Genomic DNA, 18,739 nt, shown 5'->3' with positions numbered 1-18,739 from the left:
AGTTGTCATTTTTTTGCGTCACATGAAAGGCCAATGCCTCAAGAGCATAGGAAATGTACTGGTAAGCATGAGTTCACCCTGAAGAATTAATTACAATATGTTTTTAAAAGCTGGTTTTGGTTCCTACTGTACCCTGATTGCACGACACGGTATGAGCTTCTCATCACGTGCTCGCGCAAGAGAGACCTTGTGACATCTCAGTCACTCCAAACCGTGGCTCTGCTGGCAATGCACAAGCGGTCATTTTCAATGTTTTTGGTGATGCACAAGCGGCCATCTTGAATGTTTTGGCACATATCACGTCATCACAATTAGCCATATTGATGCGAGAAGTCACCAGAATTGATACTGAGTCTGAGTCCTTATTCCAGACATGCATACACAAATACATGGCTGAGGAGAAGAGAAAAAAAAGGACGCTGAATCGTGGCGTGACATCACGATAATGTCAATGTCACTACGTGCATCATGAGAAAGTAGACTTTAATGTGAAAATAAAACATCTTATCAGCATTTACAGAGCTTCACACTTGCTCAGAGCCGTTCCTGCATTCAGGATATTTGTATGGCAGAGTAAAGTCAACTTCAAAAATTGGTGTCAGTACCCTTTTAATGGTTAACCGGGCCCGATTTCTAATCAGGTTATTAGCCAGAGCAACCACCCCTGCAAAGGCGTTGGTCCCACGTTCGAACCAGGAATTCTTTTTGTAAATGTGTGAAACTTTATCTCTGAGAAATCAGTATGGGCTTTCCTTGTAGTTACGTGCTACTCTTGGGTAAGTGAGAGTATTTTCTCATCATGCAATGCAGATGCACGACAGATGTGCGACAGTACCTCCAGGTAAAGTGATACGTCTTCATGATTAAAGAACTGCTCGTCAGAGGTGGTGGCTGGCAGAGGTGCCATCGCTGCTCCATCATCACTATCGTCATCAGGTGTCGCCTGGTTATTGTTGTCAACGGGTGAAGGACAAAAACGCCAGGCCTGCGCGGAAAGCGCAGCACAGTCACAGCGAAACCTGGAAGAGCGGCATTTCTAGAGCCCGTTCTAAACTCTCTTGGGGCTACTAATACAAGTACACTAGCAAGGTACCCACTACGCCATAAATCACAATTTTTGTGAAGTTGGGAAGCACCTACTAACCCATTATTTGCCATTCTGCGGAGAAGCGAGGTACCAGCTACACGTCTGTAAGGCATTATGTGCACTTTGTTGACGCGACAGCTGATGACGAAGAAGAATTATGGCTCAGCCCTTTGTAATGGGTTGGAAGCTTTAAAAGGCCCATCAGTTATGCAGTTTGCATTGGGTGACGTCCGGTCACGATTTCCCTCTCCCGCCACTCTGTATAACGTACGTTGACGTGGGAGAGAGATGGGGGGGGGGGCCAAAGAACTTTACTGAGACCCCGTAGAAATGGATCATGCGCTTATGGGCTTCCTTGGCAACCAATACAAGTGCACTTGTGAGGAACCCACTGCGCTATAAATCATTGTAATTTTTGAGAAGTTGGGAAGCAGGCACTGTGCCATTTTTCGTCATTCTATGGAGAGCCGTGGTACCTGCTAAATGCATGTAAGGCATTATGCGCACTTTGTTGATGCTGTGCCTGATGACGATGAAGAATTATGGTGGAGCTCTTTGTAATGGGTTGGAAGCATTCAACAACCTACTCGTTGCGCAATTCGCATTGTGTGACGCCTGGTTACACAATTCGCGTTGTGCGACGCTTGGTGCTTATTTTACTCTTCTGCCACGCTATATTTCAAATGTTAATGTGGTTCCTTCCCGACATGAAGCCTGTATAGGACCTTTTTGCAAAGCAGTTTCAAGCACCGGCATGGCTCAGAGGTTGAATACTGGGCTCCCACGCAGAGGGCCCAGGTTCGAACCTCGTTCCATCCTGGAATTTTTTTCTTATTTCGTTTTTTTTCTTATTTCGAGCGATACTGGTTACGGACACCGGCGGCGGCGGCGGTGGCGGACAACTACGGCGCCAAAAACGGCCGCTGAAGTGATCTCATAACAGCTTTCGCTGTAAAACTGCACCTGAAAAACAAATTCAGTGTTTCATAATACCATTTAGTACTAACAGTTTTATTGTGACAGCAATCATATGACACTTCAGGTGCACATTGACCATCAACATTGGGGTTGCCGTCAGATTCCATATACGTCAACGCACCTATAAGTCAACAGATAAAGTCAGCGCATAAAGCCAGTAGGGTATGCATTTGAGCTAGCTGGTTCGTGATTTCCAGTAGAAAACAGTGCTAAGAAGACGGGACGAAGAAAGGACACATTTGGTTGTTAATCAGCGCTGTGGTGTGTGTCCTTTCTTCGTCCCATCTTTTTAGCGCTATTTTCTACTGATTATAAAGCCAATGATCATGGCTCAAGCAGAGAGGAAACGTGCCGGCCATCTTTCGTCGCACAAAGACCCGTGAGGTGCAGTTCCAGATTGGGGGAGGGGGGGCTGTGCGGCTCTGGCAACAACTGCATACTTCGATGAACTGTATGCGGTCGCAAGCACCCTACCTTGCAGACAGCTCAAACCTTTGTACGTGCTGTGGCCTCAACGCTCAGTTTGTGTTGAAGCGACAGACAGCATGAAGTGATAGACAGCGTGAAGCAATAGACAGTATGAAGGTTGTTTTGCTCGCTACAGCAGCTGCATTTCCATACACCAGCGTTTTGTTGAGTTACGCCAGTTTGGATGCTAGAGCAGTTAGCTGCTAGCCTTACTTCATATAATATTTAGAATTTCTTGCTATCGCATTAAGTGCTTGGCCCTTGTGGAGAAGCTGATTTTCCTTGTAGTTTCATGCTGCTCTTGGCTGAATAAGAGTACTTTTTTCTGGCCATGCAATGCAGATGCATGACAGATGTGGAATACTACCTCTAAACAGAATTGTGTGTCTTTGGGATTACAAGACTGGTCATCAGGGGATCTGGCTGACAGAGGTGCGGTTGCCGCTCCATCATCATCAATAGGTACCACCAGGACATCATCATCAGGTATCAGCAGGATACCACCATCATTAGGTGATGAAGAATGTGGTACCAGCAAAAAAAAAATGAAGAAGACTCAATGTGTTTCATAATGCCATGTGCCATGAAAGTTGAAATTGTAACCCGCCTGTTTGTCGAATGATGCTAAAAATGAAATCCATACAAATCTCTCGGAAAGTGAGTTTCCAAACTGACAAAAATTTGTTCCGTGTATTCTCAAACAAGCCTTGACTCAAAGTTTACCCTTCACTTGGCCGCCAAACTAAGCAAAGCGCTGCTGCTCGAGAAATGAAGCGACGGATCTCAAGAATTGCTGTTCATTATAGAGCACATGCAGTGACCACTTCTACCAAGGGACAACGCTGCCATCAATTTTCTCGCGTCGATGTGAAGACTGAGCGACAGGGAGGGGGTCATTCTAAAATACGTGAGGTTAACCGGGAGTGATTCACTCAAGAATCCTGCAATTTAAAGGGACACTAAAGAGCAAAATGATTTTTCTCGCATTAGTAAAGTAGACTTCCACGATACCAAAAACACCACGCTTACTGCGAGAAGACGCTTAATAAGAGAGAAAACGCGCAAAAAGAAAATACAAGTGGCGACGCCACCTTGGAATTCCCGCACCATTGGCCATGACGTCACATAGTTTTGACGGCGCCTGCTTGGGCTTACGTAGTTCCTAATCGGTTAAATCAAAGTACATTGTCCTCTGAGGGGGTCAGAGACTTGACATAACGAGTTTGTAGAAATTTCGTCGAGCCATTGGCGCCAAAATACATTAAATGCTCTTTGAAATCCTTTACGTCCCGAATTACAAAGTTCGGCGTGAAATTTAAAAATGAAACTTTGAACTTGGTTTTCTCCTCTAATAATAAACCTATGGTGGTGAAATAAACTACACAAGAGTTCTCCGAGCACACCTTATCAATCTAAACCAATCCATTGTTTCTCTTTAGTGTCCCTTTAATAAGCAACAAACAGAGACATAAATTGTGTCCATGAATGGTCTGCAAATACAGGAATTTCATCTGAAGAGGGACAATTATTGAGCTCAGCCCCATTCTATGTCATTGACCAGAGGTGAACTCTTCAAATAAAATGGCAAGAATTACTAAATTAAATCAGAATCTTCTGTGTTAGCTCTTTTTGAAACTTCAAAGGCTTTCTGAATGCATAAGGGGAGGCACTGCTCTTTAATTTTTTACTGCGATAGCAATTATATGGACACTCTCTGCGCGTTTTTGCCATCACTATCGGCGTCACCATGAGGTTTCGTATAAAATGCAAATCGATAACACCATCGATAACACCACCCCATGCATTGCATATTCTGTGCACGAGTGGAAACAGCCAATGAACGCTAATCTAGCAGAGGAGAAATGCGCCGACCGTTATTCATCTTTTGTCATTCACACTTGCAGCTAGCACTGGTCGCAAAACCAACTTTATCACAAGGCGACTGGTTGAAAATGACCACTTCAGTCACAAAGCGACTGCTTTGGCTCAGTCACGTGCTACTATCAGCTACACCACTGCAGTTGCAAAGCTGGTCAACTAATCAGACACCCAGGCACAGGACACCAGCTTATATATTATGAGGCAATGGCAATGCAAGCAGACGCGAAGTTGGCGTGGCAACAAGTATAGGTTGCATTTGCTGGTGTAAACTTCGGCTGCCTTGCGCAGTTTTTCAGTCGCCAGTCATAAACAGTCACGCGACCGGCACCAGTTGCAAGTGCGAATCAGCCTTCAGACATTTGAAAACTATGGCGGTACCTCGTTCTGCCACTTCCACCTCCTCTTTGTGGTCCTCTGGCAAGTGGACAGCCGTTCGTTGGCCGCACTGGACGGCCGAGAGTGTGCTTTTTTTTGGCCACTAACTGCAACTGCAATAGACAAAAAGCATAGATGTGACATTCAAGCATATATATGTATAGAAAGTCATCCATTAAATGTTCTCAGTTTCGAAAGTGTAGACAGTTTGGCTTGTTTGCAAAAAAACATGACAGGACAACAGAAGATGCACACAGTGCTGACTCTCAACAATTTTAATGTGAAAACACAACGCACCACATATGTATACCATGTTCACTTATGATAACCTATCACAAAGCACAGAGTCAAGCAGGGTGCCACAGATGAATGTAACGCACTTTCTATCTGTTCGAGATGTTCTATCTGTTGTTAATATTCGAAACGGCATGAGCACATGAACTGCAACATCCAGAGACTGAAGGTGCATGGCCCGAGCTGTGATCAACAAGCAACAATGCGCAGGCATTGTCTAAGTGGGCTCAGATGGCAAAGGTCGTCTAGCCGGCAAATGCACTGGCGACGGGAGCAACAGGTGTTCAATTCGGCAGCCTGTGACATAGGCCTCCCGAGGTGGTCAGAGACCTTGGCGGTGTTCAAAAGAGGCTGCTCAGTGATGCAGAAACAGCGCACAGCAAGCACAGCCGTTCCTGGCGCATGCCCCTTCGAAGCAATCCGCTGAAGAAAGTCCCCAGAGGACATAGGTCGGCAAACTCACCCGTGAGTCGACTCACTCAGACTCAGATCGGGCCGCCATGAGTCTAAGCTTGAGTCCGGCTGAGTAATACTTTGGCAAGTCTGAGTCTGAGTGAGCCGTAAGCATGAAATATATTTCTTAAGTGAGTCTGAGCAAGCTCTATATCCTTTTTCAACCAATGCCAGTGGGCCACTTTGGCTCTGAGCACCGGGTATCACCAACTGCCACTAGGCTCAATCTCTGAGGCCTCTCCCCCACATCAGCAACGACAAAAGGCAATTATTCGGCAGCAGCAAGGACTGCAACGTTCGTCAAAAGCGACATGGACCACCGACATGGATGCAATGTAACCGATCCCGGACACTGGCTACAAACCTCTGTAACAGAAGTAAGACTGCAACAAGATGGTGTGGAGGTGTTTCATGAAACTGAAGTTATTTCTTGACATAAAGATCACGTGACTCACGAGATAATGGAATCACACCATATCAGGAAAAGGGTACATGACTGTGTTAGTCAAGCCACGACTGTGCTGCATGACAAGGAGTGCACGTTTATAGACACGTAGTGATTGTGAAAACTAACTAAATGATATTGTGACGGAGGCGAGATGTAGATTTAATAGATATTTATACCAGTGAATTGACAGCCAATACAATATGGCTGATGAGCATCACGCGCAAGCGCTTCATGTTTACTCGTCTTCTTTATCTTCGGAGAGCCCATGTCGCACCGTAACAATATGTAACGTAAAAAAAAAAAGAATTGTGGCAATCCTGACATGAATGTTTTTTTGATGCGTGTGTTCGAAGTTTCATGTATCTACTTCCCACTCTGGACTAATAAAGAATTGGTTGCGAGTGTAGCCGTTGTCCTGTCTGCTTCCATTGTCCGCATACTTGGTGCACTTCAAACTAATTTTAGAAAATCAAGTAAGACTGACTCTACGTTTCAATGGATCGGGAATAAGTAAAGACTCAATCACACAGCTTAGCTTTGACACATAGGGATTCAGAGCACTTGGTGTTGGTTTTTCAAAGTTTCTTTCAAGGCTACCTTATTTCCTGCACATTTTTTAGTGCCGCGAGTCTTACTTTGATAAATAGGGTGTACTATTACAAGAGTCTTGACTCAGTCCATCGCCCAGAACCACCCGAATCTGTGACACACATGCACTCAGTCCATCAACTGGGTAAATAAATTTCCGTTATAACATGCACTCTCATTTTGTTTTTTACAGTGGAACTGTTTAGGCCGGAGGCTAGGCCACTCGGTGTGCACAGAAAAGCCTCGCCGAGTAATGACATCACCATGCGTCGCCTAGCAACGCGTTGGAGGAAGGAAAGGAGGAGGAGAAAAAATAACTAAAACAAAATAATGCTTCTTGGCGAGGAGAGATTCGAACCCGGGTACCCACGGTTTTATGGTGAGCATCTTAACGACTCGGCTATCCAGGCACGCAAGCAGAACAAGCATTTATGGGAACCATATGATTGTGTTGCTATGGGTGAGAGAACGAGAAAAGGATAGCAAAAAAGAGAGAAAGAAACAGAGATAGAGAGAGAGAAACAAATAGAGAAAGCAAGAGATTGAAAGCAAGAGAAAGAGAGACAGGGCCTCAACTTGGCTTACCTAGGCTTAACTGTCCCTCTCTATGCTCATGTTCTATGCTAGGTTTGGCTGGTAGGCTAAGGAAGGCCACCCAGCTCTGCTGTTCCTTCAGGCTTCACACCACTAGTGCGAAGCTGCCCCAATTTGTTTTTTGTATGTGCGGTCTTGGGGGGGTGCTGACGTATACATTCGAGTCGATTTACAATCATATATGTACGGTACGTCAAATATATACCAACGTAACTTCCTTACCTTTTGCATCATGAGGGACGGATGGTATGGCCTGCCGTGTGAGCCTGTTGTGGCATGCAGGATTCATAAAGTCGCGATCCGTGAAATGGTCACTGCACACTTTGTAGTTGCGACTTAGCATACTGGCTGTCTTTGTTTTGAGGTCCTCCCTTCCTGTGTATGCCACCCATGCCGGCAACCTGTCCAGGCATGTACAAATCAAGCATACAAGAAAGCTTTTCTTTTGGCCCCATACTAGATGCACAAGGCGAAATCATGCTCATATTAAAGGGACACTAAAGGCAAGTAACAATTTATGTCAGAGTGAAAGCTCAATGTATGACAACGTCTAAAACGGCAATATTACCAACAGCAGTGCCCTACTTACCGAGAAATTAAGCTAAATGTATCACACAACGTGCGCCACGAGTGGGACATTTTGGAAATGATTGCGATGACGTGAGAGCATTAGACTACAATTAATCACTAGTAATCAAACTAGCTGCCATAAAAAAAGAACCTTCCATGCATCAAGAGACGTAATAAAATGCTGTTTATTAGTTTCTGTTTGATTCATGGAAAAAAGAACCTCTTGCGCGTTGCCATGTGGAACGGCGCGCGTGGTTCAAAGGTTCTGTTTTCACCGAACTGCATTTCGCCCAGAGCCTGGCTTCGCTCACGTGGTCGCGTCTCGGTGGTAGTTTCGGTATCGCATACTGTTGCGTGTGTTTTGCACACTCGTGGAAGTCGCTCTGACAGAAAGTTCGACAAAATGCCGCATGCATGTGATGTCGCCGAATGACCGAATGGTGCACGCCGCCAGTGCACGCTGCCGCGCATTAAAGGAGTACTGACACGATTTTGAAGTGCAGCAAAACGGACGTTTTTGGTTTCCTTGGCATGTAGTGTTAACGCTCTCCCCACACCGCATCCGGGAAACACGTATAAATATTTAAGTTTGATTTTAAAGTTTTCATCTCCCAGCATCTGCAAGGCAGCTTCACCGCATGGAGAGCCCTATGACGTTTCAAGTCAGCTCACTTGGTTTACGAAATCTGGGTTCTGCATGCAGCCTAAATCACAGAAATCGCTGTCGGAGGCACTGGACGACAGTTCAATCATCATGAACCACGTTCGACTGACAGCAAAGAACAGCAGGTGCATATTTCGTGGGTTGCAGTCTGCCCGTGACGTCACGGGCCGACTTGACACGTCACTATGAAGCCGCCCTCTCGAAACCGAAACCGAAACTGCTGGTTGAAAGAAGCGGTATTAAAAATGTATGCAATGCATCCCCAGGCACCACGACACTCTTTTTAGGGTTCTCGACACCCGTGCTTTCATTTAGAGCAACAACCTGAAAAATTTTTAAATTCATGTCAGTGCTCCTTTAAAGGCGGGCAACGTTGGGCACAGCAAGTGACATCAGAAAGGCCGTTTTCAGGCGGGTGATTTGAAGTGCGCTAACGCGATGCGGACCACTAAAACATGATTTCATTTCAAAATAAGCACTTCCATGGCACAGAAGTAGCACTACGAGGTTTCTGGACCGCTATTTCAACAATCAACGTCGACTTAATATTTGCCTTTAGTGTCCCTTTAAAGGGGCCCTGCAACACTTTTTTAGCATGGTCAGAAAACGCTGCCGATTGGTAGTCGAGGCTCTTGAGAACACACGAGCCAAATATTATAGCGCAGCACGCGGCCTCGGATTTACAATAAATTCTCAAAGTCAGCTAAATATCGCTTCCTCTTCTCTCGACAAATGATGCTATTGACTCAAAATCACTGCGTCACTGACACAAGTTCCACGCCATTGGCTGATTTTAACATGGCACGCTCAGTAGTTACTGCGGCCACCGCGAGAGGCTGTCATTCGCTCGCGCGCACGCGTGTTCGAAGAAAAAAAAAAGTGCTCAAGGTCAAGAGGCATATGTGACGTACCTTCTTCCCCTGTGCCACCCCTCCCTGCTTAGCTTCCAGCACTTTCGTCGGGACGAGAGAAGAGAGAAAGCAATTTCAGCATGCGACAAATCTTTGCAACTCCGCTCATACTGGACGGATTCTAAAACTTTTTGCGGTGGTTGATTCAAGAGGAAATAAGCTCCTTTAGCGAAGCCATTCCATGGTTACTTGGAAAAGTGTTGCAGGGCCCCTTTAAGCATACTGGCAAAAAACAGAAACAAAACATATTCTGAGTTAAGACTTGTTGCTGGACGAGTTTGTTGCGCCTGACCTATCTAAAATGTGTTGCGCACAATGTATTTTAGTCAGCCCTAACTTGTTCCTCTTTAAACTGTCCATGACTGTATGTTTTTAATGCAGAGGCTCAGCACTTTTCTCAGCCAACCTTAAATGCTTCACTGCGTCCCAACTTGGCTGCAGACTTGTGATGGCATGCTACCACTATAATCATTGGCGTGCACACTGGGGAGGCGGGGGGGGGGGGGCGCAAGATCTGCCCCATACATTGACTTAGTAGGCAGGGGGGGCGCTGCAATGTACTTTCGCCCCCCCCCTGATGGGGAACCCTGCGCATGCCTATGACCATAATCCACAAGCATTCAGCGCAATTCTCAACAAAGGGCGATACATATGCGGACGGATCGTCCGTTGTCCAGAATTTTTCAAACTGAAAGCTGGTGGACAACGGAGTAACAACTAGCTCGAACCTGCCCGTTGTTATGCTACCACCAATAAAGCGAAAAAATATGTTACATCTGTATAAAAAAAATTGTTACTGCTCAAAATTTGTTGCACATTTGTTATATCCTGCTTAGTACTCACATTCCATTCGCAAAACTATTTATTTTAATTTTCTTCATTCAAACCTTCTAACTTCCACTGATAATCGTATTTAATAAATGCCTTGCCATTGAATGTTACACCTGAATGTTGTAGCACTGTAGAAATGCACCCAGTACGGTCTCTTCAATAAAGTGACACTAAAGTGAAACAATAAGGTGGTTTAGACTGATATATTACACTCTGAAGACTCCAGTGTCATTGATTTCACCACCATGGTTTAATTAATATAGGAGAAAACCAATGTCAAAAGTTTCATTCTTAAATTTCATGTCGAAATATCCGATGGTGTCATCACTGATTTTAAAGGTTTTTTTGGCCACATTGGCTCGTTGGTTGGTCAAACTTTATTAATAGCCCTGAGGCCATGTGAGCAGGAAACCACGTTCAGAGGTGATTGGAAATGTCTTTGTTACTTGGGATATTGCGTGCTTCCTTGGAGACGGTGCCGACAGCAAATCGGCTCAACGAAACTTTCTGACAGCCAAATCGGCTTAACCAAATTTCCTGAAACTTGGTATGTGAAGTTTCTGGCTCCCTCAGAAAGCAATTTAGTTGCCTTTTGCCGATTAGGAACTACATAGGCCCTAATGGATGCCATCAAAATCTATGACGTCACAGCAACTGGTGCGGGAATCCCGAGGTTGCATCGCCACCCGCATTTTCTTTTTGCACATTTTCTCGCTTACAAAGTGTCTTCGTGCAGCCAACGTGGTGATTTTGGTATCGAGAAAGAGTAATTTACTATTATGAGAGAAATCGTTTTTCTCTTTACTGTTTCTTTAATGTACAGCTGTCAATTTAAGAACTGAGCACCAAAGCGCACCTGCTGTCCATTGGGATACGAAAGAAGCGCAATCCGGACTTGAGTGACCGTCCATTGTTCTTGCACCAGGACACGGAGCAGTATCGGTAGTATGGATATGTAAAGGACATTACCTGGAAAAATCAATTATAAGCACTTCATTTTTATACTTGCACCTTTTTGGGAACAGCACGAGCGGACAAAACAAACTTACGTGCAAGAGCAAACGCAGCACAAAGAACAGCGATGTGACACATAAAATTATGCATACCAGTTGAATCCAAGGTTGGTGACTAATAGAGTTTTCTTAGTGCAAGGGTCAGTTTTGGCTTTGTATCGAAGGCCAGAGAGGGGACACCCCCCCAATAATCTTCACCTGGCCCCCTTTGCCTCCCAAAGAGCAAACATTCAAAACACAATGCATAAGTTTCCCGCTTCTCTGAAGGGACTCACTTTTCATGGGAGCCACCCAACCCCAGCAAAAAATATCCTGGTGACACCCATGGTCAAGAACGCTCTCACTGTATACCATAATGCAACAGCTCATTTACGGTGGCTCCTACAGGCGGCGCTGCTTGTACCAGTGGCCATTGAGTTTCCTACAATGTTTACTAGAGGGAACTTGGGCGCTGCTGCGATCATTCAGCCACTATGGGAGTGATGGGTAGTACATGGATTTGCCTAATCTTCACGCTTCCGCCTTCGAAAGCACTTGTGGCTTTGTTTATTGTTGTTTTTGGCTTTTGTTTCAAATAAAAGAATGGATTGTTGTGAACTTCATGAGCCTAATTGCATTGGTGAGCTTAAATAGGTCAAGGTGGTGAAGAGTAACTGCTGAACGTTTGCTGAACTTTTTGTCTTGTGACAAGGCAGTTGCAGGCCACATGAAGCCGAGAGAACGAAGCATAGACAAACACATGTACTACCCATCATTCCCATGCTGGCTGAAGCGCTATGCGTTGCAGCTCCCATAGACACTAGCGCCAGATTTCCAAAGTGTATTATTAGGAAACTCTACGCCAGTAGCCACGCAGTCCCATTGTCGCATTCTAATTCGTGAATAGTGTAGACATTTGATAATGGTTAAGAGTGATCACAAAACTTTTGACTGCAGTTACAAGCAATAGAGCCTCACCCTCATCCCAGAAAACAAGGGCCAGCTTTGCACACACACAATAATGACGCCATACAGTTAATATAATAATTCACAGATTCTAATCACTTCCCAGCATTCCCTGGTTGCTATGCTCCAAGATGCCACAATACACGGACACCTGACGCGTGCCGCGTCGTCTTTGACACATTTGGCTCCGGCGTACGTCCACGCCGTGGAAAGCTTCAGCCACGCTGCAGGAGATGTGACAAAATTTTCTGCGCGCGCTGTTAACAAACGCGCCGGTGCAAAGCTTGTTTGTCATGGAAAAGCGAGGCTTTGTGATGCACAAGTGCTCCGTTTTCGATCTCTTGGCCATTCGTTCGTATCATTTGCGACCGCATCGATGGCTACGCGCACGTTGTCACACCATCACTTGGCCAAGTGGTGGTGTGATTGCGGCAACTGAAAGCGGGCGCGCAGCTCGAAGCACATCGAGAGGACCACAAGAAGTGTTTTTTTTTTTTTTTATATAGTTTCTGTAAGCGCAAGCGAGGGTTCTCAATAACGTCAGGCAATATCGAAGCGCCGTGCCCGAGAGACCAGTAGCGACACGAAACAGCAGCTCGAAACTACAGCTAACATGAGACAGACCAAGCGATAGGTTCTGCCACCATTGTGGGAGCACGGTTCACCGCCTTTAAGATGGAGAGAGGGGGATGACAGACGTGAGTAGGGGAGCGTAGGTGAACAGCTCACACGTGCGAACGCACAGCCTTCTTCAGCTGATCTGTCGGGGACTTACGTTGGTCTAACCGGTCAGGCGTCGTAGGCGAACGTGGCGGCGCAGGACTTCACTTACATTATGGATCTTAAATTGACGAGCCTTTGGGGCGCAGTCATCGCTAGCAGTCACTTGGACTTGGTACTTCCATGCTTGTTGGTTTACTTGCGCTCAGCGATTGCGCTTCTCTCTTGCGGTCTTGTTGGTCTTGTGTGCTGCTGATGACGATAACGACGCGCGTCATACTTTTTACGGCGAAGCGTCTTAGTTTCGTTTTTCGCCTAAGAAAACAGGCTCCCACGAAGGGGATTGGCCACGCTGTCGATTATAAAGGGAAATGAGTGAAAGTAATTAAAACAATACTGAAATATCTATGTAACATCACAAAGAAAGAGAAGGGCAATAGATAATCATTTAGTCAGAAACAGGTAAACAGTCTGCCCTGTGCCGTCGTAGCAGTAGTATTAGTATTAGTAGCAGCAGGCGTCACGCAGCACGTAATCAGAGGGGGAGGGGGTGAACAAAGAAATAAATAAAACAAAATGTTGATGATATGATAATGTATGGGGATGATGATGATGACGCTGCTTGCGCTCTAGATGTTTGGGCGATTTATGAGGACGTGTGGAGGCGCGTGTTGGCGTGTGCGACTTGAAGAAACGTTTGCAACAACACATTGATGTAAAAGGCCATCTGCCAGATGGCCTTTTGCAGGCGGTAATATTAGGGGGGCAGCTGCCCCTCCAGTGGCAGCGCCCCCGATTTGTAACTGCCAGTAATTATAAGAGGCCAAACTTACCTATGTAAAAGCTTCTCCGGGAAATTCGACAATGTATTCTGGGACATTTCACCCCGCAAAACATTACTTCCAGCGCCTCAACTGCTTCTCAGCTACTGTCTACGCCAGTGGTTAATTGTCAAATGGGGTTCCATGGAGACCCGTTTAAATAAAAGCCACGTACTTCACGCTGCGCTACTGCGTTGCGACACCCCCCACATTTCTTTCTCACTGCAAAGCGTCCCTCATCTATTCCACCGCTCCACATCCCTGAAAATTCATGGCTGAGAAACCCTGGTCTACACCATTTAACGTCCGTGCTTGGAATTAAAGGAACCAGGAAACCAGGTTGACTTCAACCTTGAATTTATTTACGTTCAAGCTCCATGCAAGAAGCAGACTTTTGGCCACTTCCTTCTCGTGCACTTCCCAATCCCCTGACAAACTTCTTCGTTCAGAACTTTCGGAAAACCTGAAGTAATCTAATCTGCTCAGTGCAGTGATGTCAGCAGTATGCCCAGTCCCAAAAGGCAGATGCTTTTTCACTGCTTTACAAGTGACAATATTGGGATATCAGGCCTCATCATGCAATGCCTACTACGACATGGCAGAGATACGTCAATTCAAAGTAGAGAGATTGCATCTAGCTGTATCTTTGTACATTTGCCCACTGAACATCAGTATCCGACAATGTAAGACTAGAACAATAGGTAGAGAAATTGACACTTCCACAAAAGGGGGTGTGTAGGACAAAACAACCAAATCTCGCGCTCAACTTGAGTGTTTCGTTTTGAAAGTAGATCAATATTATTGAACACTGGGCGTCGCTGGAGCCAATGCTTTGACAAGTGGTTTTGTCTTTAAGCCCCCACATATTGCTTTGGAGATGACAAGACCACTTGTCAGGACAACTCCAACAACACCCCATGTTCAAGAATATTCATCTCTTGAAGCCTCGATCTTCTGCCTTGTTTGGATTTCAGTCTTATGAATGAGTCGTTTTATTTGAGCCACCTACAGTTGCAATGTCTAGTTCATGAATGACTTGCACTGAGCAACGCCTTTCGCCAGCTTGACTGGTACGGCAAGCCCGATTTGTGCAGAGAAGCACTCAACTACTTGAGCACCAGTGAACGCTAAATAACAAAGGTAACATAACACGCAATTAACGTACCCTTTATTTGAAGAAATCGCATCAATCACAAAATTTATGTTTGGAACAACAGAAAGAATGCAAACGGACACAACAGCATAAGTCCTTTGACAAAGAACACAGTTTGCAAACTTGCACGTAGAGTCTGGGCACAAATGTGGTACCTATATAGGAATTCAAACTTTACTGGTTGAAGACAACATGTTTTATGGATTAGAATGAACAATAACATATTGCATAATGATACGTACGCGCAATCTGACAAGCCATGTAGCAACAATAAGTCTTAGCCAAAGGAAGGAAGAAATACAAAAATGGTAGAGGCCTAGATCGAAGTACTCTAAATGTGGAGCTATACTAGAAAGGAACATTGTACAGCAGCAGATGTGCAGAGTAGCAAATAACAAGCAATTTAACGCAGCCTCAATAGTTCTAAGCATTTTTCATTGAATGATGTCGCACTAATAAAGGCTTGAAATCAAACATTGCACCCTACAAGACTGACGGATACAACTTGAGAAGTCGGTGGCATTTCCTTTTCAAGGGTGGATGCACGCAAGCCTGCACCTATGGGCACGCACTCCAGGCTCGACGTCAAGAGCCAGACTGACTGCAAGGCCCCGCCTTTGGACAACAATTGCCGAGTGCATGAGCAAGACTTTAGTCACCGAAGTGACCATCTGCAGCGCTTCCGTTGTCTGGGCGCAGGGCCTCTCCAGTCTTCTAAGTTGTATCAGACTATAGCGATCAAAATATAATTTAAGAAAACAATGTATTCACTGTATATCTTTATTACATAAACACATTATGCACCGATCTGGCAAAAAACAACTTCAAGAACATTTCCTACAAAAACATATAGAAGAACACTACCGTATCAGACTAAATAAAAAGGTAAGCATTACGCATCATACATCTTGAAATAGACTCCCATCAGGCTGCAAGTTTTTGTTTGCCATCATTATGGCCCGCCTACACATACCCGTCCAGTCACATATATACACGACTTCACATTTGGAACGAGAAGCGATTTTGCCGACTCGGATTGTTGGTAGGATCTCTCTTCCCGGTACAAGACTGTCGAACGTCCTCGAATTGACGTTTGCCCACTCGTACGTCTGTACCGTGACTGCCGACTTCGATGACAACCTGGCGCCATCGGGTGCTCCGGGACGCCTCGCGATTGACACGCTGTGCTTCGTCTCCGTCCAGGAGTCGTTCGGCATTGCGCTGCAGGCACAGCCCATCGACGCCTTTGACGTCTTCGAGAGGCAGAAGGTGACTTCAGTGCTGAGGCAGACGTCGTCAGCACTTACGGGATCGCTGCTGGCGTCGTCAGCGATTTCGAACTCGACGAAGAAGGAAGCCACGGCTAAGACAGGTTATCTTGCAGCGCACCATAGGTTATGGCCTCCGGAGCCTTATTTGCAGTGTGGCTCTGCATTCGACGTCCTTTACGCAAACTTTTCCGGCGCAGAAGAAACCAATATGTCTTCGATGCATAGCTCGAGTCCAGGATATCTCCGAGAGCTGCGTTAGCCAGTCCTTACTACGACAGCCTATATATATACGTCAAGGTACGCTTTAATAACACGCATTTATTTGAAAGGACGTAAGAATGGGCTTGTTGGTGGTGATACATGGTGAAACTTGCGGCGCACAAAAAAGACACGGACAAAAAAAGGGACGACAGGACGATGCGCTTTCGACAGGAGAAGCGCATCGTCCTGTCGTCACTTTCTTCGTCCGTGTCTTTTTTGTGCGCCACAAGTTTCTCCAAGCATTTATTATTGTCAGGGAACGTCGAACCTTGCCTGGTCTGCATTCTTTAAAAGATACCCAAAGCCAAACTAAAAATCTAGAAAATATGATACCGTACCAGCTTGCAGCTCAATGTTAAATCTTGGCTTGCCTTGATAAAAAAATAAATTAAACTCGAGGAAAATCAAAAATTCACAGAAATGTTTGTAAACCTATTCAGGGTAGTCAACGTATATGAAGCACAGTGCGTACAATGAATTAAATGCACCGCTGAATCGGTGACTGTACCATACAGGTATAGTAACCTGCACTGAGCGAATTTAGAGCAATGAGAGCAAAAGTGTTTAATTTGAGTATGAGAGCTGAGCTAGAAGAATGCCCATGTCCATTATCGCATGCGGAAAGCGCGGAAAGTGCGAAACTGAAATGGCAGATCGCATAGGAAGACCGCAGAAATCCTGACTCATGCAAAATATTAACCAAAACGTTTGGAACTTTCACACGAGATATGTCCATGTACAAGAAATCTCAGGTCCAAAGCCATCAATTCACGTACATTAAGCATACTGTTTTTCTGAAGATATCTGATCTCCAGCCGAGTTCTCTATCGCTACGCCACATATTGAATTGAACTTGAACTTTATTCAGACAGTCATTGTCTGGGATGAAGGGTCTAAAGGCAGATACAACTGCCTGACAAATGCCCCCCTACCCATACATTGCTCAGGGGTGGAAAGCCGCGGTACATGCGCAAATACAGGTAACAAAAAAAAAAACAAGGTAGGAGAAGAAGAATAGGAGATTATTGGGAGAGGCCTTCGTCTTGAAGTGGACATAAGGTAGTCTGATAATGATGACGATTATATCTGAGCCGGTTCTTCCTGGCAACGCCAATGACAGGATCTATTAAAAGACTTGTTTAACGGTCTAACAATATTCTCTTTAATACTCTAGTACTACTACTACTACTACTACTACTACTACTAATAATAATAATAATAATAATAATAAGTATTGAAATTTTACGTCCCAGAACCATGATGGGACGCCGTAGTTGAGGGCTCCGGAAATTTCGGCTATGTGGGTGTTTAACGTGCATCTGAATCACGGGCATCAAGCATTTAGTTTCCATCGAAATGCGGCCGTCGCGGACAGGATTCGACCCCGCGACCTTCGGGTCAGCAGTTGAGCACCATAACCATTAGAACACCGCGGCGGGTGAACGCCCTTCTTCGACAGGTACCGATGGCATTCGGGTGGCGCACTCTACCTGCACGCTCTCAATGAGATCCGACTCAGCCTCTCTGCGCTGTTTCCGCCTACGTACCTGCGGCGAGGCTCGAGTGCCATGACCTTCTCTGAACTCGGGTTCAGGTTGGCCAGACAGATGGTGCGCTCCGTTGACCTGCATGGCCGGGCCTTGGACAGCGCGGGGACAAACACGTCCTGGTGGCAACGGGTCAAGCAGGGACAAACGACGTGCAGGATGGTTCTGCTATGGTCACCCAGAAGACCATTAGATAATATTTTAAAGCGAAAGCCTTAGATGCCTCATCAAGCACGAAAAGTGGCCGTCGACCTTCGGCGAACGGCGTCGTCGGCATCAACGCGAAGTGATGCAAGAAATCACCATATGATGACGTCATCATTACGCCACAACCTGACAAAATTTGTGACGTCATCATGAAGCCACATAATGTGCCGTCATACGACGATATTACATAGTTTCTTGGTGAAACGGGGTCCGATCCCGGAGGCGCTGCCAAACGACGTGAGCTGCGGATAGCTTCAAATGCTTCCGATCCCGGAGGCAGTGCAAAACCACCTTAGGTGCGGAAAGCTTTAGGTGCGAAAAGAAGAAAAGGAAGAATAATAGCGTGGCTTCCACTTTCGGGTTGTCTTAGGGAATAATAGCATGGCTTCCGGTTGTCTTAGGTGAATGCACAATTAATGGACCATGTGACTTATTATTGCGTTAGATGGACACTCAAGGCGCATTTTTGCCGTCGCCGTGAGGTTCCGCTGAAAGCCCAAGGGCGATAACGTCGCCCCGCGCGTTGTATATCCTAAGCGCGAGTGAAAGAGTGCGATGGTAGCCGATGATCGCGCCTCAAGCGCATAGAAAACGCGCCAGCTGTTCTGCGTCGTGCGAAATGCGAATGGGCAGTCCCGAAAGCTGCGTGTCTCCGGCAA

The 18,739-nt window shown here is 45.7% G+C and overlaps 1 protein-coding gene across 2 annotated transcripts; it reads right to left on the bottom strand.

The window, feature by feature from the left end:
• Positions 1–342: 342 nt before the first annotated feature.
• On the bottom strand, positions 343–13,068 carry LOC119400382 (uncharacterized). 2 transcript variants are annotated; one of them, XM_049418066.1, is made up of 5 exons: positions 12,876–13,068; positions 10,999–11,111; positions 7,389–7,567; positions 4,793–4,902; positions 343–985 (listed from the first exon to the last, which is right to left on the bottom strand). In XM_049418066.1, the coding sequence occupies exons 2-5, from the start codon at positions 11,106–11,108 to the stop codon at positions 767–769; spliced, it is 618 nt and encodes a 205-aa protein (XP_049274023.1). In that variant the 5' UTR covers positions 11,109–11,111; positions 12,876–13,068; the 3' UTR covers positions 343–766. The 2 variants fall into 2 exon arrangements, with proteins under 2 accessions (XP_049274023.1, XP_049274024.1); XM_049418067.1 differs by having other exon boundaries at positions 12,933–13,068.
• Between the last annotated feature and the right edge of the window lie 5,671 nt (positions 13,069–18,739).

The sequence above is a fragment of the Rhipicephalus sanguineus genome, chromosome 7 (assembly GCF_013339695.2).
Source record: "Rhipicephalus sanguineus isolate Rsan-2018 chromosome 7, BIME_Rsan_1.4, whole genome shotgun sequence".
Taxonomy (NCBI): Eukaryota; Metazoa; Arthropoda; class Arachnida; order Ixodida; family Ixodidae; genus Rhipicephalus; species Rhipicephalus sanguineus.
This window is presented reverse-complemented; position numbering and strand designations above follow the sequence as displayed.